The sequence below is a fragment of the Myxocyprinus asiaticus genome, chromosome 26 (assembly GCF_019703515.2).
Source record: "Myxocyprinus asiaticus isolate MX2 ecotype Aquarium Trade chromosome 26, UBuf_Myxa_2, whole genome shotgun sequence".
NCBI lineage: Eukaryota > Metazoa > Chordata > Actinopteri > Cypriniformes > Catostomidae > Myxocyprinus > Myxocyprinus asiaticus.
Window position 1 is genome coordinate 10,529,764 of NC_059369.1, and position 21,651 is coordinate 10,551,414.

Sequence of the window (21,651 nt, forward strand, 5' to 3'; positions counted from 1 at the left end):
GCAATTAAAATAACGAAGTGATAAAAAAAATCTTATTTGACCACCTCCCCAAATCCAAACATTTATCATCTCCAACAGCTCCATTTGCCATCACGCAAGTATCAGTCAATGACAACTGGCAAAATATTACTAATAGCCTACAGATTAAGAACTGAAAACAATTATAAATGTAAAGATAATAATAATCATAATTATAAAGCTTAATAAATTCCCTTGTGTTCCCAAAATAATGCTGCCAAATGTGTGTTCTTATCGAATTTGTGTTTGTATTATGTTTTGGTAATACAGTTAATGCTGCCTAAAGAAAAGAAAATAAAACTCAATTTTAGGTTCAAGGTGAATGTGTCTTGTATTACTTTATGATTTAATCACTTTCGTCTTTGTTATTATATTACTGAACCTGCAGAGCTGCGTTCACAATGCATGCCAACCGCATGGAAATAAAGCGAACTAAACTCACAGCACCTCCTGAGATGATCTGAGATCATTTGCGGCATTCTCATAGACGACATTATTCTTGCAAACAGTTTTCAGACAAATGAAACAGAGAAAAAAAGAGTGAAAACTCTTTACATGCGCTTGTTCCACATGACAGGCTCGCGCTGCACACCTCTAAACAAACAGCGAATCAGACACGAGCACTGACTGCTTTTCTTTTGTCTGTTCTGAAAAATATAATAAAGTGTGTTTCTTCAAGCATGTCTTTGTGACTAACAGCATTTCTTGTCATGTGTCACTCCGAGACGTCTTACAGGTCACATGCCTGTTGAGGGTAGATAAGCAAAATTACTCACACATGAAATACATTTGGACGAGGAGCTTGTGAACTGGATTCAGCTTTATTATATACATAATGTACATATTTACAGTGCTTGAAGTGGAATAAAAAAGTGCAGATACTCTCCTCATTAGTATTAAACTTATGGGGTTTTATACTATACTAAAGGGCTCTTCAACTACTTTCTTGCCAGGGCCAGATCATCCAGATTTAAACTAAACAGGGGCCAATATTTTTTTCTATATTCATCTTACCTTACACTTTTATTGTAACTAACATGTTAACATGACAAACAAAACTGTTCATAATATGCATTTAGTTACATTAAAATCAGCCTGATCTCACAGTGAAATCAGAAAGAGTAGACCGACTTTTATTTCATCAAAATCGGTAAACGTTGTCCAAAATTTCAAAACACTGCCCCCAGTGGCCAAAGCGGCAAATGTTGTAAGGCATATGGGCACATGTGGGCTCCATTTATGTCCAGTAGAGGTCGCCAAAAGCTAGTAGTGAAGCAAGTTGTTTTCAGCTTTACAGAATGTTATACAATGAAGAGAAAAGCATATATTTATAGATTCTATCCCCCAACCCAAACCTTACCTTAACCCATTAGTGGAGTAAAAAAGTAATGTTAGAGGGAAAAGTGAAACCTCCGAATCATGCTCGTCATTGATTATTCAAACGTGGTTACTGTCTGGCTTTGAACCCCAGTCTCTCATGCAGCTGATGCAATGCACTGCCAATCGTGCCAGGTGAAAAAGTAAATATATTGAAACTACTGCAAACATGTCTGATAGGAATGTTGCCTGTCAGCACATCGGCATGCAGTCACCGATCCTAGGGTACTGAAACTATTGGAAACATCATGCCGACTGGCTGTAAATTCCTTCTTCAGATCTGTCTGAAGAACAAACATGATCTCACATGATCTCACACCCTCTACTAACAAACAGGTTTTGATCAACTTTACTTTGAAAATACATTTAAAAAACATACAATGTAGGGTCATTGTTTATGAAAAATTTGGAAGAATATTTAGATTTGCTGAAGTCTGTATCTTTGACAATATCAACCCACATAAGATAACAATGGCAATGTAATGTATAACTAATGTAAAGTCATTTTACACAAAATAAATGTAGCCTAAAACTGAAAATAGAGCATTATGTCTGTTTTTCCTTTTTTTTATTTTCCTCCCATTCAATTGAGGAGAAAATTTTCCTACCTTGCCCTGCACATATATTTTTCGCACAGGAGCCATATACTTGTGCAGATAATAATCATTAGAAATGGTGAAAAAACTGATTTGATGATGTTCAGGATTGTGAATGCTAACACACATCTGTATATAGATCCAAACACAATCAGGATATGTGCTTGCCGGTTCAGCTTTACATAATCTTTTTACGAGCACTACAGAAAAGAATGGAGAATAAAAAGTACATTTTCAGTGTATTTTCTTTGAAGTTTCGGTTTTCATTATCAATTTACTTTTTGTGATAATGCTGGTTAACCAAGAAAGTTTTGATGGTTAAGCTACTCAAAAGCAGACAGAACACAGTATGAATTTTGTGTTCTGTCAATTTCCCTTGTGATCATGTTGTCAAAAAGCCTGGTGGAACACCATCTCACCAGCATCTGTGTTGTAGCATTCAAAGCACAACAAGTGCTAGTGACAAGCTAAGCGTTTTTTTTTTTTTTTTTTTCAGCAAGAAAAGCTCTTGTGAATTCTCTTTGAATAATATTTTACTGTTAGTGGTAAGCTTCGCTACACCTTACTCAGTGGGGCAGCAACAAAACTATAAATATCTTGGTTTGCAGGTGTTGGATCAGCACATTACGCATACCTTCTGCCCCTCTCACCCAAAATACCAACTTGGCATCTTCCCAGTTGCTTTTTGGAAGACCGTACTCATTAATTAAAACTTGTGACAGGAAACTTGTGCTTCCTGTACACTGGGTTCATGTTCTCGTTCTCTCTCTCTCTCTCTCGCAGTTTGTGTAGGTGCTTTGTAGATTTAGGCCTTAGGTGCTCTTCTATGATAGATTACAACACTCACATGGACTGTATCGCTTGCAATATCCAGAGCAGTGGCTCTAGAACATTGACCTCACAATCAATAGTGCAACAAAAAAGACATTTGATAAATGTGACAACTGTATATACAGGGGCCCCCAAAAGTACTTGTACACTTAAGCCACACTTAAAGTCATTGTATTGCATTATATATTGTATTATATAACACAATATGAAAACAAGTTGCATTTATTTTAAAGAAAGTTAGTGCAAGCACACTTTTTAAGCAAATCATTTCACAAAAATATATATAAATATTATAACTATCAAGATATAAGTGCTATGATCAAACTGACATTTAAAAAAAGTGGTCCGTAATGCATTTATTCTTTCTATCTACTGTACAAGAATAAACAATCCTCCTGAATTTACAATTCCACACAACAGACCTCGAGGGATCATAGCAAACAGGTGCCGCAGCAAACCCAGACACAGCGAATAAATTCTCCACAGTACCATGCATGGCAAGCTGCTAAACTAAATTATTTTGAATGTACACTACAGAGGCTGCAGGGAAACAGGGCGAGAGAATTTGTCCTCGAAACGGAGCACCATGCTGGAGTCTATTGATGTGCAAAATTCAGCGGAATGCAGGGGAATCTTGAATGGCTGCATTCCTCTCATGCATTCATAGCCGGAGGGTACAATCCCTTTGTTTATTCATGTGGATGTTGCGAGGGCCCATCTATATCCATTTGCTCAGCGATATGTCAGCTGGCATTGAGTAAATCTGCAATTACGAAGGAAAACACTCCCATTCAGGGGCCTAATTATCATTATCAGTCTTATTAAATGGGAAACTGTTGCATAAATTTTACATGAGGAAGTAGTTCTGTCGTTTTTGCACACTGAAGAGAATAACAAATATCACATTTGTAACATTAGTCTAGAACAGTGGTTCCCAACCCTGTTCCTGGAGGCCCCCCCAACACTATATATTTTGTATACCTCCATTTTCTGACACACCCAATTCAGGGGCACGTTCAGCCCCGACAAAACTTAGCAAAACGTTTATTTAAACGGAAATGGTGGTGCGTTGAACACCCTGTTGTGTCACGCAAGCGTTGCAACTATGGCAGCTGAGAAGGCCATTCTTTGCGTTCTTTTTGAAGAATTTTCGGAGCCTGATGAAATCGGTTTAAATACGTGTTTAATACTACAAAATACACTCAATGTTAGAGTCACTGCCCTTGCCATTCAGAATAGAACATCCCAATCGAGTGAAGGTATATGTGGAAACTGTGGTTCCTAATTATGGTGATCCAACATTTGCCTTGCATTTCAGGATGAAAAGGCAAACATTTCTTCTAATGTCTTCAATTGTTGCATACACCAAGCTGCAGTGGACACATTTGTAAAAGGACTTTAGTTGGATCCATTGTGCGCACTGCCTTTTTAATACGGCGGGGTTTACAGGTGCATCTCAATAAATTAGAATGTCGTGGAAAAGTTCATTTATTTCAGTAATTCAACTCAAATTGTGAAACTCGTGTATTAAATAAATTCAATGCACACAGACTGAAGTAGTTTAAGTCTTTGGTTCTTTTAATTGTGATGATTTTGGCTCACATTTAACAAAAACCCACCAATTCACTATCTCAAGAAATTAGAATATGGTGACATGCCAATCAGCTAATCAACTCAAAACACCTGCAAAGGTTTCCTGAGCCTTCAAAATGGTCTCTCAGTTTGGTTCACTAGGCTACACAATCATGGGGAAGACTGCTGATCTGACAGTTGTCCAGAAGACAATCATTGACACCCTTCACAAGGAGGGTAAGCCACAAACATTCATTGCCAAAGAAGCTGGCTGTTCACAGAGTGCTGTATCCAAGCATGTTAACAGAAAGTTGAGTGGAAGGAAAAAGTGTGGAATAAAAAGATGCACAACCAACCGAGAGAACCGCAGCCTTACGATTGTCAAGCAAAATTGATTCAAGAATTTGGGTGAACTTCACAAGGAATGGACTGAGGCTGGGGTCAAGGCATCAAGAGCCACCACACACAGACACTACAGTTGTCGTATTCCTCTTGTTAAGCCACTCCTGAACCACAGTCAACGTCAGAGGCGTCTTACCTGGGCTAAGGAGAAGAAGAATTGGACTGTTGCCCAGTGTTCCAAAGTCCTCTTTTCAGATGAGAGCAAGTTTTGTATTTCATTTGGAAACCAAGGTCCTAGAGTCTGGAGGAAGGGTGGAGAAGCTCATAGCCCAAGTTGCTTGAAGTCCAGTGTTAAGTTTCCACAGTCTGTGATGATTTGAGGTACAATGTCATCTGCTGGTGTTGGTCCATTGTGTTTTTTGAAAACCAAAGTCACTGCACCCGTTTACCAAGACATTTTGGAGCACTTCATGCTTCCTTCTGCTGACCAGCTTTTTAAAGATGCTGATTTCATTTTCCAGCAGGATTTGGCACCTGCCCACACTGCCAAAAGCACCAAAAGTTGGTTAAATGACCATGGTGTTGGTGTGCTTGACTGGCCAGAAAACTCACCAGACCTGAACCCCATAGAGAATCTATGGGGTATTGTCAAGAGGAAAATGAGAAACAAGAGACCAAAAAAATGCAGATGAGCTGAAGGCCACTATCAAAGAAACCTGGGCTTCCATACCACCTCAGCAGTGCCACAAACTGATCACCTCCATGCCACGCTGAATTGAAGCAGTAATTAAAGCAAAAAGGAGCCCCTACCAAGTATTGAGTACATATACAGTAAATGAACATACTTTCCAGAAGGCCAACAATTCACTAAAAATGCTTTTTTTATTGGTCTTATGATGTATTCTAATTTTTTGAGATAGTGAATTGGTGGGTTTTTGTTAAATGTGAGCCAAAATCATCACAATTAAAAGAACCAAAGACTTAAACTACTTCAGTCTGTGTGCATTGAATTTATTTAATACACGAGTTTCACAATTTGAGTTGAATTACTGAAATAAATGAACTTTTCCACGACATTCTAATTTATTGAGATGCACCTGTATATATTTGTCGCTGCTGATTAACACATCTGACACACACACAAAATGAGATAAAATGTACCTCAAAGCCCGATGCACACCGTTTCACACTGTTTCGAGGAAACATCTTGTTCAACCCGGAAACCGTAGCAAAAGGGAGCACACCGTTTTGAGATGAACGTGCCCCTGGTCTTGGAGTCTCCACTAATGAGCTGATGAGTTGAATCAGGTGTGTTTGATTAGGGAGATATTCAAAATGTGTAGTGTTGGGGGGCCTCCAGGAACAGGGTTGGGAACCACTGGTCTAGAACATGCCTCGGCCACCCTAAGTGAACACCGATTGTTACGGGAAAAAAGGTTCCATATTAGTTCGAAAAACTTCGGATATTTGTGCATTTTTGTATGATACTTATTGCCGTCACTGATTCTTGAGTACTAAGACAAACCAAAGAAGTTTATAATGCCTGGAGAGAACTAGCCATTAGCATTCATCTCAATGACAGTTGCTTGACTGGCGCATGCAGCCCCAGAAGTATGCGATTTTAAATCTGCCATATATGCTCATCGGCACTCAGGTTTTTGAAGCCAATCACCCAAGCTGTAAACACCATCTTTTTTTTTTTTTTTTTTTTTTTTTCACGTCAAATAATTAATCCAAAAATAATCAGATTAGATTACCTAAAAAGTACCTAAAATATTACATTACTGGTTAAAATTTTTGCTGTGTAAATCATTTCAAAAGTAGCACAACTTTTTAGTGAGTATAATGCCATAATTTTGATAAAGAGACATAAAATGAAATTGTGCATTTGAATATGCTGTTTGTTTAACATACAGTTTTCTCTAGTGATCTAAAAAAATAAAAATAAATTCAAAGTGGAAATGTTGCTATTTTAAAATATAATGGCAACTAATGGAATCAGTGAGAAGTTACATGTTACATATCTAATCCAGTGCTGTCTTTTAGCATAGAGACATAAAAAGATGAGGGTGTAGATGTAAGCTACAGGGCACTTATAACCCATTTTTGTTTTACCATATTTCTTTTTCTCCCCAAACAACTTTCAGTTTCACTCTCAATCCCCTCACTTGTTATACATTTATGATTCCAAAGCAATCCTGTGTGTATAATGGAATTACAATATTTCATCGGTTTATGCTGTATGTATCCAATTTAGTGTCTTGAAGGGTTGAAATTGGTAGGACAGAGTTCTAGACTGGCAGCGGCAAAACATATAGACGAGCCCTTTTTGTGTTGCAATGAGTATTTTCAAATCACAATTTAATCCATTTATTAACATGAGATGGTGTAGTTTTATGCACTGCAGTTTCCCTTTTTCTTTTGTTGTGCAACGCTGAACAATCACCTGATGAAAGTCTGGGCATCCATCAGTCATTTAAAGCTTTTACATCCATCTGCTAATGAAAAAAATCCATTATCACAATGCTGGCTTTCACATCTATTTTCTAATGACTCAACCAAACCAAAAGTGCAAATTGGAAGCACACTGGGAGAGATTCCAACACCTCTCTGAAAACATGAACATAGTGGTGTGAAAACAGTTAAAGGGATAGTTCAATCCAAAATGGAAATTCTGTCATCATTTGCTCACACTCATGTTGCTTCAAACACCTCTGGTCATATGGATGAATTGTAAGGTGTTTTAGGCCAATTTTAGAGCTTGACAGCCCTTCTAGACCATTCACTTTCATTGTATGAAAAAAAAAAAAGAAAAAAAGAAAAAAGAAAGCAGCATCAAGATTTTGCTAAACATCTCCTTTTTCGGATCAAATAATGACATAATTTTCAATTCTAGGTAAACTATCCCTTTAAGAGAAAAAAAATAAATGGATGGAGTCTTTAAAACAAATAACTGTCTGGGCTCCTGTCATCCGTAACTAAAGAAAGCCTACCTTTCAATTGACATAATGTTTAATGTGTGGTCACGTGAGGTTGTGTATGAGCACGTCACTATTTCACTTCACATTAAAATCACAATTATGGGATGTGGATGTTGTCATCTCTCAATTCATTCTGTAGGTCAAGATGCACCTATTGAAGGATTTGCATGCATACTTAGCACATGTCCGCCCCACTGTCTGAATATATAACTGAGGCATAACTCTCAAAAAATGCATTCCTGAAGGCCCAATAAACTTCTACCGTGACATCAGGATGTGAATTAAAATGGCAGTTGGAGAGAAAGGCCGATTATAAAAGGTCATTGTCTCTCGTTGCTTGCTTAGTGTTGCGCTTCTAGAATAGCTTATCGTTCTGAAAAATGATCTAACAGACAGTTGGGTTGTAATGGCAAACTCTGAATCATTCAAAGTGGGCATTCTGTTGAGGTCTGTTCAAAAATAGTACACATGAGAGTAAGGTATGATGCATAGTGCACACAAAACTGGAAAGCTCTTATGAAAATCACAAGCTCTAATCAGATTGTTTCAATGAAGCAACTTCCGGGATTGGGGGTGCCTAGGCTTTTATCAGTCAGCCAGGAAACACAATTTTTCATTTAGCCAAAGGTCTGGCTTTGTAATTGTAATATATATATTGTCAACCCAAAGTGATATTTGAAATGTTTTGGAAGCATGTGCCGAACATTTGTAGCTCAATAATTAAAGCACATTTGCTCTTCGAATCCAAGGACACTGGGATGTTGTCATCTTTTAATCAGTGACAAATGATGAATGCCTACAAAAATTGTATGTATACGCTTTTCATTATACTGTATATCTTATTATTTAATGAAAAATGTTGCATAGTGAGGAGGTCTTCAAAAATAATGAAATAAATAGTTTTCATTTATCATTTAATGTCATACAAAGTCCAGTAAACATAAAAAAGATAAATCACTATTCGGTGTGACCACCTTTGCCTTTAAAACAGCACCAAGTACATCTGGACACAGTTTTTCTTGGTTGTTGGCAGATAGGATGTTCTAAGCTTCTTGGAGAATTCACCACAGTTCTTCTATCTGTTTAGGCAATCTCAATTGCTTCTGTCTCATAATGTAATCTCAGACTGACACAATGTGCAGTGGGGGGTTTTGTGGGGGCCATGACATCTGTTGCAGGGCTCCCTGTTCTTCTAATCTAATCTTTTCTATTTGCAAAAGTAATGTTTGGGAGTCTAACATTTATATTTCCATTGACACACTAAAGCTGAAGATATAAATAACCATCTTAAGTCAAATGTTTTTGTGAAACATCTTTTGTGCCTAAGAATATATATATATATATATATACACACACAACAATTATTTCCGGTCCTCGAATCTGATTGGACGAGAGATGTTCCATGAGCACTGATGGTCTGACACAATCAGCACTCGGACGCTTCACTGGGTGTATTACCTGTGTGTATTACCTACTGTACTCGGCCTGCGGCCGAATCACAGCAGTGCTGATGTAGGGCCATATTGCACTCTTGCTCGTGTGATATTGCTATATATATATATATATATATATATATATATATATATATATATATATACATATATTACTAGTGTATGTGACTCTAATAGTATCAGTATACATTTTTTCTGCCCCTTAGTGTCATATGAAACAGCACAAATTAGTTTTAGTTATTGACACACAGTATGGGCCTATCATACATTTTGAAATGTTTAAATCCACCATTAAACATGAAAATGCCACTAGCCTGCAGATATTTTAACACATTAACTTTGGCAGTCCTAACAAAACTAAATATACTGACTAATCAACAAACTAATCTGAAACTTAAAAATACAAAAAAGCGAGAAAAAAAAAAACAGTCAAAGAGTGAAAACTAAACTAAATTGAAAGGGCAAATTGAAAACAAAAATAAAGAAATAAAAAAGTAGAGCTGTCAATTGAACACATTAATTCAGTAAGATTATATATATATATATATCGCACACGCTCCATGTCTCTCTCTCTCTCTCTCTCTCTCTCTCACACACACACACACACACACACACAGACACACACCCATTCATCCATCCATCCATCCTTGTTTATCCAATAACTTGTTAGAAACAGCACAAGCCGTGATACTATTTCTGAAGTAACATTTTTTAATTACTAATGAAGGCTTGAACGCATCATTTGTTTTGAACCAGCAACGGCAGACTCTGATCCGCTGCGTAATAAAGTAGTTCCATGCACAAATGCGTTTTTATGACTTTACTCAGTTTTTTTATTTTTATTTACTTGTTCATTGAACTGTTGTATATAAGCAATATCACACTCGCAATTGTGCAATATGGCCCTAAATCAGCACTGCTGTGATTACGGCGGCCGAATCACAGCAGTGCTGATGTAGGGCCATATTGCACTCTTGCTCGTGTGATATTGCTTATATATATATATATATATAATATTATACAAAAAATAACATGTAAAAAAATAAAATCATGCGCCCGGACCATAGTAAGGATTTTTCCTACCATCAGAGCAATTCAAGTACAACCTTCATGTTTTTACGATACCCAGTAAGCATAGAGTAGTAAGCACAACTCCAGCTGTAAAGGCAATGCGCAGTTGAACAGGCAACAAACCACAATTCCTGAGAGTAGACAGCACAAGATAAACTGTGTTTTACCAGGTTTCAGACAACGTTTAAGTTGACAGCGTCCTAAAAACACTGTGCTTATGACGTGACACAACAAAAGTGAGATGCTCCAAACAAACTGAAAATTGTGTACATTGACGAGTCCTCTGGAAAGCCCTAATAAGCCCTGATTTAAAAGTCTTCCTCTGACAGACTGACAAATTCAATAGCAAAATGGATTGCTGTGGACTTTATTATAGGCTTATGTTTAATGATCTGGAAATAAATAATATATTGCTGTCTAAAGCAACTTTTTTATTGCCTGACAAATGCTTTACTCATGTACCAAAATAATGTAATGTATTTTAATTATGTGATTATACATAATATATATAATGATTCAAATTCAAACCATAATAGCCCTGATTTCAGAAAGTCATTTGAAATATTGGCTTTTCATTTACAGTTCAATAATTGAAGCCATTGCACCTTTGCTCTTTGAATCCAAGTACACTGGGGTGTCATCTCTTAAAATTGGCCACGTGCTCTCCCTTCAAGGTCCAAGGCCAAGTGGGAAGGGCAAGTAATCCCAGCACCACAGAGTGTTTTGTGATCACTCCAACTTGGCTGATGAGTCTGTAAGAGTTATTGTTCCATCCAAGACAGATCTATTAAGGTGCAATTCATCACAGAAGAACAGAGGGCCTGCACTACCTTTGCTGTTTGTCCAAGAGGGAACTGGACGGGGAAAATGCACAACATCCTCGAAATGCGACCAAGCACAGATGCAGTCAGGCAGCTTTGATTAAGAGGATCTTAGCCAAGGGAAGGACATAGGTGAAGCGCTTCACCTGCGCATTTCAGCACGGACCCTCTTGTGGAGGTAATTTTCATTCTATCTCACCAGAGAGCACGAATCACAGGCCGTGGATTGGTGAGGTTTTAGAGGACTGGAAGAAAGGTTGAAAGCGTGGCACCTCAAGCTAAGCTGGGAGTGTCAAAGTCATTTTCAGGCTTTTAAATGGCAGCCCAACGAGCCGTTTAGCTGGCGAATGCACGAGGCTTCCCACGCGGCGGTTGCCAAGAGAAAGATGGGTACATCAGGAGCGGAATGAATAAAGATCCCCATCAGCCGTGCTTGTGTTACGGGTGACTAACCTCTTGCTGAACTTGCTCTCATTTCATGCGGCCTTCTGCGAGACCCTGACAGCATTGTTATTTGCAAATACAGCTGCCACAAAGCAATTCAATTCATCAGTTCTACCACCTGTGACTCCAAGACATCCCTGTAGGATTTAGTTTTTGCCTCATATCCTATCCTCTCCTGCCTTTTTTCTTAAGCATGGTCTGAAATAATTAAACACGTCCAAAACATTTGCATTTATGCGACAGTTGATAGAGGGGGGAATTCAATAAGAATTCATTGCAGTAAAAGTGATGGTTATTTGCAACCACTGTCTTCGCTGGTTTAGCGCCAGATTCACTGAGGGAATTATGCAGATCAGGTAAGAGCAGAAACTTTCCCACAAAATCACTGCTGAAAGCTGGGGGGACGTGGTGTCCTAACAAAGGACGTGCAATTATAAGCTACGTCAGCAAAACAAGCTTTTAGGGCACTGTAGTCCTTTTAGATGGGCTATTTTGGGATTGTATACTACAGACACTGACATTAACATGTATGGGTGGCAGGTGATGCATGCGTGTCTGTGAAGTATGGAAAAATGCCTGGAGTGAAGCTGGGTGTTTGGTTTCCCCCCTTGGCTCCTGGGAATTGGCTATAAAAGAAGCTAAGACCCATTCTGGAAGAGGACCATTGATTTGGTTAATTTTATGCTGGAAAATGATTTCCCTGATGGCCAGTTTCATCAGAGCGCATTGTCTGCGGAAAATGTGCTCTAAAACAAATGATAAAGCACCTCATGCTCTCTGTTTAATGCGGATGTTTGGAATTCATGACACTTTCACTTTGGCCCTGAAGGCCCCTCGCTCAACGAGATAGAAGAAGAGAGAGAATGAGGCACATAAACTAGACGTCTAAGTCAGACGTCTCATTAAATTGGCTTCGCATGGCATGAAAAGCACTAACTCAGACAACTGACCAGCTTGTCAACACACTGTGTGAAAAAAGGGCGCATTTCCTTTCAAGCTTCATTTGCAGAAACATACATAATTAGTAGCCTTCTGAGATATTTATGGACTTTTCCTGCATGCCGATGTCAAGCTCCAAAATGCACTGTGAATTTCAGAAATCCAGCTGTAATGCATCTACATATATTTTGCATCTTTACAAAGATATTTGCGTACTTACTGTACCGTTCCAAGTAGGGGTGGTTTGATATACCGGTTGAAATGAAAAAATGATAAATAAAAAAATTAAAAATAATTTGGAATCAAAATAATGATGGAGAGTAATTTTGTCAAACTTATTGTGGATAGACAACTATAAGTATGCAACATTGCTTTGTTTGTTTGAACGACCCATCCATCCTGACATAGTAACATTGGCTCAATCAATGTCAGGAGTTCGGGGATGGGGCTATCTGTTTACCCAACCAATGGCGATAGGAGTGTTCGAGACAACAGATTTTTTTTTTTTTTTTTTTTTACAATTCAATTTGTTATCGAGAACTTTAGAGGTCAGGGAGTTAATTTATTTTATGAAATTGCTTTGCTTTCTCTCACAATAGTTTTCACTTCCTTGCAATAAATGTTGCATTCCCTCAGAATAGCTTTATCCATTTCTTATGAAAATGAACAATGGTTTTACTGCAGTAACCATATTTTATCCACAATATTCATAGTAAAACCATAGTAATAATAAATGAAAACCAAACTATGGTAATACAAATAATAATAATAATTCTGCAAATAAATAAAAAAATAAATAATGGTTTGTAAAACCATGGTCCATCCTTTAAATAACATGGCCTAAAAATAACTAATTAAATAAATAATAATAATAATAATAATAATAATAATTTTCCATTACCTGTAAAATAAATAAATGAATAAAAATAGAATAATGATTAAAAATAATTTGAGATTCACAAGATTCACATTTGCTGCTACTGAGGTTGAGGTACAGCTATGTTTAGGAGCAGAGGTGAGTAGTAACGCACTACATTTACTCCGTTACATTTACTTCAGAAAGAAAGTCATATGGGTTTGGAACATCATGATGGTGAATGATGACAGAATTTCCATTAATAATAATAATAATTCTGTAATACATGTTAAATATGTATTATGTAATGGAATATAGTGGGGTTAATGTCTATTATGTCATTTGTGAAAGTAATGAGTTACTCACTACTTGAGTACTCTTTTAATTGGATACTTTCTTACTCTTACTCAAGTAATTATTTATTATAGTACTTTTACTTCTACTTGAGTAGTAATTTTTTTTAAGTAATTGTACTTTTACTTGAGTACAGTTTTTGGCTACTCTACCCACCTCTGTTTAGGAGCAGGGTTAGGGTTAGATTTTAGGGATTAGAGTTAGGTTTTAGGGTAATGGTTTGGTTAGGGTTAAGTTTAGGGTGAGAGGTAAGGTTAACAGTGTAACTACAAAATTCAGGTACTTTAAATGTAAGTACAATGCAACAGCATGTATGTGTACATAGTACATTTTATCAAATATTTAAGTACATAGTAGATAAAGACATCTAATATAAAGTTATTTATTTATTTATTTATTTTGGTGCATGAGCACATAAAGGAATGTGTACATTGATTTCAAACCACAAACAGAAACTGCAAGCAATTGTATGGTATATATATATATATATATATATATAAACAAATCTCTCATAATTTTCTCACACTCATGCCATCCCAGATGTGTATGACTTTCTTACATCTACTGAACTCAGATGAAGATTTTTAGAATAATTCCTCAGATCATTTGGTCCATACAATTCAAGTGAATGCAATTTTGAAGCTCCAAAAATCACATAAATCAGCATAAAATAATCCACAAGACTCCAGTGGTTAAATCAATATCTTCAGCAGCAATATGACAGGTGAGTAACAGATCAAAATGTAGGCCTTTTTCTGTTTTTTTTTTTTTTTTTTTTTTTTTACATTAAATTCTCCTCCTTGGCAAGTCAATCTCCACTTTCACATCCACATTCTTCTTCTTGTGTTTTAGGTGATTCACATTGTTCATGCATATCGCCACCAACTGGGCAAGGAGAAGAATTTCTAGCAAAAAATATTGATCTTTTTCTCACCCACACCTATCATATTACTTCTGAAGACATGGATTAAAACACTGTAATCGTATGGATTAAATTTAGGCTGCCTTTATGTGCTTTTTGGAGCATCACAATTTTGGCACCCATTCACTTGCATTGTGAGGAACTACTGAGCTGAAATATTATTCTAAAAATCATCAGAGAGAAAGTCATACACATCTGGGATGTCATGAGGGTGTGTAAATGATGAGAGAATGTTCATTTTTGGGTGAAGTATCCTTAAACAGGAAAAATGTTCCCCACCCCTGGTTTAACCACAAATATCACGGTTAAAATATGGCTAATGTAGTAGAACCAGATTTTAGTGGTGGATAAAGCTATTGAGAGGGGAGACAAAGGCTCGAATTTTGAGTGAATGCAAAACTATTTCAAATAATAAATTCCCTCGCTGTCCTCTAAGGTGCTGCATAGTGATGTTATGCCGAAATATAACACTTCACCTTTAATACGTTTATATATATATATATATATATATATATATATATATATATATATATATATATATATATATACAGTATATATATTTCTTTCACAACCTTTTACATTATTAATAAGTCACAAATTAGGTGCTTTTTAAAAATAAAAAAAATTCTATAAAAAAAATGTGCTGTGATACTTCAACAAACTGAAAATATTTTTACAGAATTCGGCCATCCCTAATTACAGATTCACATGCATCTTAAACTGCACATTCCTTTTTTTTTTTAATTCCAAGGCACTGCCTAAAATGGTAAAATCATGTCTCAATTTAATTTATTAGCAGAGAGATTTCATGTTATGGTATTGATTCACCAATTCAGTTCACTTAAAGACATCCAGCCTAGTTCTGCTGTGCAGGTGAACAGGGTTTCCGGAGTAGAGAGGCACACACATGTGTGTGTGTATGCGAGTGTGAAGTGTGCGTAATATCTCACCATCTGTTTTCAGAGTCAGGGGCGTTGGTGGGCTCAGGACTCTGGTGTTGGTCACAGTGTTCTTCACTTGGCACACGTAGCTGCCCACATCCGAGGGCTGCACCTTGGAGATATACAGATTTCCTGTCTCCTGCGAGATGAAACGGCGGCTGTCCTCCACCACGAACGAGGGGAGCTCGTTGAACACCCAGCTGTAGAAAATTTCTGCTGGGGCAGAAGGAGAGCATGCAGATGAGCTGCAAGAACAAAGCGCAGGGGTCCCTAAGGAGCTCCTGTCTAAATCTGCATTGTAGCAACCTGCCCTTGCCAGAGCAAGGGCTCTGGGAGAGGGAGTTTGGGAGCTTATATTTAGGTGATACTGTATGTATTAATTCTGTGCTCTACTAGACAGGGTTCAGGGAAAGCAGACCTGCATGTTATAAATATGTACAGATAGATGTACTGTTTTTTCGACATTGTACTAAACTGAATTGGAATGAGCAAAGCAACAATGTGCCCTAAACAGGCAGCAAGCGATAACATATTAATTATTATAATTATTATTATTAAATATATATATATATATATATATATATATATATATATATATATATATATTTTTTTTTTTTTATAATTTATTTTTTTTTGCAGTATCTCGCACTGTCTGAGATGTGTTTTTAAGAGTCAATGTAAAGTAAAAGGTACACTCAGTAATATTCTTGTTTTATATATATATATATATATATATATATATATATATATATATATATATATATATTAGGGCTGCAATGGTACATAAAATTCATGGTGAGGTACATACCTCGGTTTTGGGGTTGACGGTTCGGTACGGTTTCAGTACAGAAGGGAAAACAAAGAATATTTCTTTAAATTATTTATTTTGAAAACAGTGGCTGATGGGCTACAATTCTTAGTGTAAAGGATCATTTATACATGACTGAACTATGCATTTTTCAAAATTACGAAATTACAATACAAAACATAAGCGCCACTTATATGCACATTGTATACAAAAATAAATAATAATAAAAGGAAAAATGGGGCCTGGGTAGCTCAGCGAGTAAAGACGCTGACTACCACCCCTGGAATCACGAGTTTGAATCCAGGGCGTGCTGAGTGACTCCAGCCAAGACTTCTAAGCAACTAAATTGGCCCGGTTGCAAGGGAGAGTAGAGTCACATGGGGTAACCTCCTCGTGGTCGCTATAATGTGGTTTTCGCTCTTGGTGGGGCCCATGGTGAGTTGTGTGTTGATGCCGTGGAGAATAGCGTGATGCCTCCAGACACGGAGGCAACTGAGATTCGTCCTCCACCACCCAGATTGAGGAGAGATCCTACACCACCACGGGGACTTGGAACACATTGGGAATTGGGCATTCCAAATTGGGGAGAAAATGGTAGAAAAAAATAAATAAAGGAAAAAAGTGCAATTATAATAACTGAAACAAAATTAAGACATTAGCAGTGCAGTTTTTTTTTTTTTTTTCAGGAAAATCAGAATTTCCACTTTATCAGAGGAGGGGACAATTTGTGGACAATTACAGCATGTGCTTGTTTAGAGCGGACACTACAGAATTACTGAAATGCGTTCTTGTAGGAACTTTATAATGGGGCTCAAGCACGTTAAGCAGATGCTTAAATTCTGTGTTCTCGACTACTGAGTATTTATTGATCGCATATCTGCAGCAATAAATACTCCTATGGTGTTTGTTATTGCTTTAGCTCTATCTGAGCTTGCAGCAAGAGGCTGCTTAAATGCTGTGGCGAGACTAACTTGCACAGGCTGTTTATGATTTGCTCACGTATCCTCAAAAGACACATGTGGATGATGTCACGCAAATGAGTCATCATGTTAGATGTGCTTCGTGAGACACACCCGACTTCGTTGAAACAGAGCTGACACACAGTCTTTGTCCTGTTCACTACTCGTTGCCCAGTATTACTGTAGTTTACTGCAAAACCATAATGCTAAAACAACAGATTTTAGAGATGGCGGTGGGTCTTCAATCTCTGGCTTATTTAAATCTGTCATATTTATATATATTTTAGTTCCATCACAGTTGGTAAAAATAGCAAGCTAGCTAGTATAAACTTCATATGCATTTATCTGCTCTGCAGTTTCTAGTGTGCAATCTGGTGCTTTGTTCTGTAAAGATTTGGTTCCGTGCGTTTCCGTGTTGCTCTGCAATCTTTTTTAATTTGAGTTCTACAGGGTTTGTGTTGTTCATTACATGTTGTTTTAATATTGGTTTCACAAAGGCTAAGATATGTAATCATTCGTGTGACTGCGTGTAACATACCGAAGGCCCTGTATCCATTCGGTTCAGTGCAGCGAGAGAGAGAGAGAGAGAGAGAGAGAGAGAGAGAGAGAGAGAGAGAGTGTGTAGTATATACTGTATATACTGATATATATATATATATATATATATATATATATATATATATATATATATATATATACACACACTGTTCTGGTTTCACCATTTATTTCTGTTTAAATACTACTAGCATAAAAAAATGATAAAAAATTATTTACAATAAAAATTATTTAACTCAGTATTACAAATGTAAAAAAAAAAAAAAAAAAAATGAAAAATCCTGATCAATCACTGCTGTCACTTCCAAGTTCTGGGGTACTCGTGCCCATCCCTAATTCCGCACAGATATACAGACAAATTAAGTCTTCTTTATCATGCCAGATTGAGCTCGACGAATGACAAAAACCAGGCTGTCAACAGAACAAAATAATGTGTGTTTTTGCAGTAACTCTGAGGTATATGCCATATAAATCCAGGAAATACATTATGATAGAGCAGATTACTGCTCTAATCTCACTCTGTATGCCTTATGTCAACTATATTGTCATCGCACAGATTTACAGCAGAAAAGGAGAAAAAAGAAAGAGAGAGAAAGAAACGTCTGTGTGGACCAAATTATTTTTCCCAAGTCCCAATCTATTCACCACATAATTAAAGTGTGAAGCAGGTGCCGCACTTCTGTTGATTATTCACTGAAGAATTGCCGCTCTTTAAAGATATTCCAGTTTAATTTTTCATCCACATGGGCTAATGTCACCTGAGTAAGCAATACATATTTATCTCATAACTAAGATTCAAAAGGACTTTCCAATGAAAGGCAAACATTATAAACCACACTAGTTCAAGTGTATGGTCTTCTGTCCAGTGTACAAGTATAGCATATTAAGTGCATACTGTATCCTAAAATGTAATGCGGTTGACTGAATGAGCCTGAAGTTATATCAGCCTTTGTTATTTTTGATCTCTTTCTTGACTCATTATATGACCGGATGGACCGAAGATGAGCCTTTTTCACATACTGTAAAATCTGATTAAAAATGCAAATTTTATTTCAAATATGCCTAATTAGACATGCAGTATAATGAGGTCATATGACAACAATATAGTACACTAGTGTTTGAAACACTTATCATTGAATACCATTTCATTTTCTTTAAATTCACAGTACATAGAAACATGCACAGCTATGTTCGGAATGTAATACTGAATACTGCATTGCATGTACTGTGTATACTGCCTAATAGTTTTGTTATTATTATTATTATTATTTTTAATATTAAGTGAAACATTAGTGCATTATACAACAATAAACATTTCAAACAGCAGTGTTCAGAGGCGTCAAACCTTTTCAAACAGAGGGGGCATGTAAGGATTTTGAAGTGTTTTTTTTTTTTTTTTTTAATGTCCGATAACTTGTTTCTTTGATCATTCAAAATTAGCTTCTTTGATAATTAAATTGAAAACATTTTGTAGGCTTTTTTGTTGTTGTTGTTTTTGTCTAAAACCCTGTGGTAGAAATGTTTATTTACATACAAATCTGGCAAGTCCAATCAAGTTACACTATAAGCGGTGTCAGGTCGAGCACCCAAGGGATAGCATGGGTTATGTTAATAAAAGCTAATTAATTACACCAACTTGAAGGTTAGGATGATTCTAAGGGTTCTGGACAGGCAGGGGCACAGCAGAACCCTTGAGTCTTTTCCTGCATGATTATGTGATAAATGGTCACTTGACTGATCTTACTTGATAATATAAGATGATCTAGTGTGTGAGATCCCGCTTTGTTCAGTGGTTTATCCCAAAAGCGCTTTTAAGTGGTAAATGCACCTACCACCTGTACAGCGTGGCGTATCCTTGTGCTGGCGCTTAATATGCCAGGCTAAACAGTCGCCGCAGGTCTTAAAACCTGAATTAAAGCGTGAATCTTCTATTTTGAAACACTGTGGAGAATGACAAACATCTCATAAGGCCAGACAGACCCAAGATTTTGAACATTGCTGATGAAAAATATAGAAAACATAGCGTGTACCATTTCTGTAGTATCACCAATGATATGGATTCATATTAAAAATATAAAAGGGGAATTAGAAAAGTAAAATCAAGGGCTATCATCATTTAATCACCCTCATGCCATCCCAAATGTGTATGACTTTTTTTCTTCTGCAGAAAACAAATGAAGATTTTTAGAAGATTATCTCAGCTCTGTAGGTCCATACAATGCAAGTGAATGGTGGTCAGAACTATGAACCTCAAAAAGCACATAAATGCAGCATGAAAGTAATCCAATTGACTCCAGTGGTTTAATCCATGTCTTCTGAAGTGATATGATAGATGTGTAGGTGGCGATATGCATGAAGAATGTGAATCGCCCAAAAACAAAAGAAAGTGGAAGTGAAAGTGGAGATTTATTGAAAAACTGAGATATTTTTGGAAAAATCTTAATTTGTGTTCTGCAGATGAAAGAAAGTCATACACACTTGGGATATCATGACGGTGAGTAAATGATGAGATAATTTTCATTTTTGGGTGAACTATTCCTTTCATAATGATAGCTTTTCATGAAGAAAAATAAATCTATGTATGGGTTGCGATAAGATATAGTAGGTGGCCCAGAGTGCAAAGTTATCATGGGCCCAAAAATCCAAATGGCACCCCTGTCTGTGTCTGATTTGAGTCAGCCGCCTATGAGTAATATAAGAGTTGAGAGTCATTTTCATTTTTAATGTAACGCCAGCACCCCACACATTCATCAAGGTCAAAAACCAACAACGCCTCCTCTACACTTTGAGCGGCGGTGATACAATTGAGAGTAATATCCTGTTTACATCTCAGTGATCCCAAATTATTTGCAATTACTTTCAGTTTTAAAGTAATCTACTCGTATTAATGTGGATGAAACCTCCTACAAGCAATTCAGGCAAATGAAAGACAAATTAACCTCAAAGTCGTCCTACGACTACGAGTCCTAAAATAAATTCTGCTCTGTTCTTCCCATTCCACACATATCAAATTCAAATAACTGTTAATCCTCCAAGCAAACATTTAATAGTTCTTGCTCATAACCATATGGTGTTCCCACAACTCTATAAGTCTAGATCTGTGCAAATATTTTTGGTCATGACCTCGTAGACAATTATAAAATGTTCACAACTAATTGCTTGAGTATCGCACTGTATATTATGTGATGATTTCATCTGACTTGAATAGTCTGAAGTCATGCTTCAGTAGACTTGGATTAAACCTTTTGAATTGTATGGATTACTTTTAAGCTGCCATTAGGTCATTTTTGGCCTTACTGATATTTTACAGTATGGACAAAAAAAAAAAAAAAAAAAAAAAAAAAACTCATATATCCTTTAAAATATCTTTGTTTGTGTTCTGCAGAAGAAGAAGAAAAGTCATGAGTCTGGGATGGCATGAGGTTCAGTAAATTATGAGGGAATTTTCAAATTAGGTTTATCAATGGCAAATTCTTAAATGTTTTATTTTTATTTATTTTTTACATTTGGTTATATCCTTGAAAAAAATCCATGGATATGAGGAGGAAACAGCTCAAACATCCTCTGTCCCATTTTAGGATGACTTAGTGGTGAGATATGAGAAAGTGCTCTCCCCCATGCCTGTGTCTGCATGAGATAATTGTCTCAGTGCGATTTTTTTTTTTTTTTTCACTTTCAATTATCCAGTAAATTTGAGCCCTGATGATGATGCTCTGCTGGAAACGAAGTACATAGACCAGTTGGAAAGGGATAGGTTAATACTCAAAGCCGGTAAATTCCCAATATGGAACAGGAAGTCTAGTAACCAGTTGA

General features: G+C 36.7%; 1 protein-coding gene across 2 annotated transcripts in view; it reads right to left on the reverse strand.

Annotated features, from left to right (window-relative positions):
* The window catches only part of cntn5 (contactin 5), a 427,194-nt gene that overhangs the window by 114,797 nt on the left and 290,746 nt on the right, over window positions 1-21,651 (reverse strand). For both annotated transcript variants that reach the window (XM_051656265.1, XM_051656264.1), the window contains exon 7: window positions 15,526-15,729. In XM_051656265.1, the coding sequence (XP_051512225.1) occupies window positions 15,526-15,729 (204 nt within the window). The remainder of the gene's footprint in view (window positions 1-15,525; window positions 15,730-21,651) is intronic.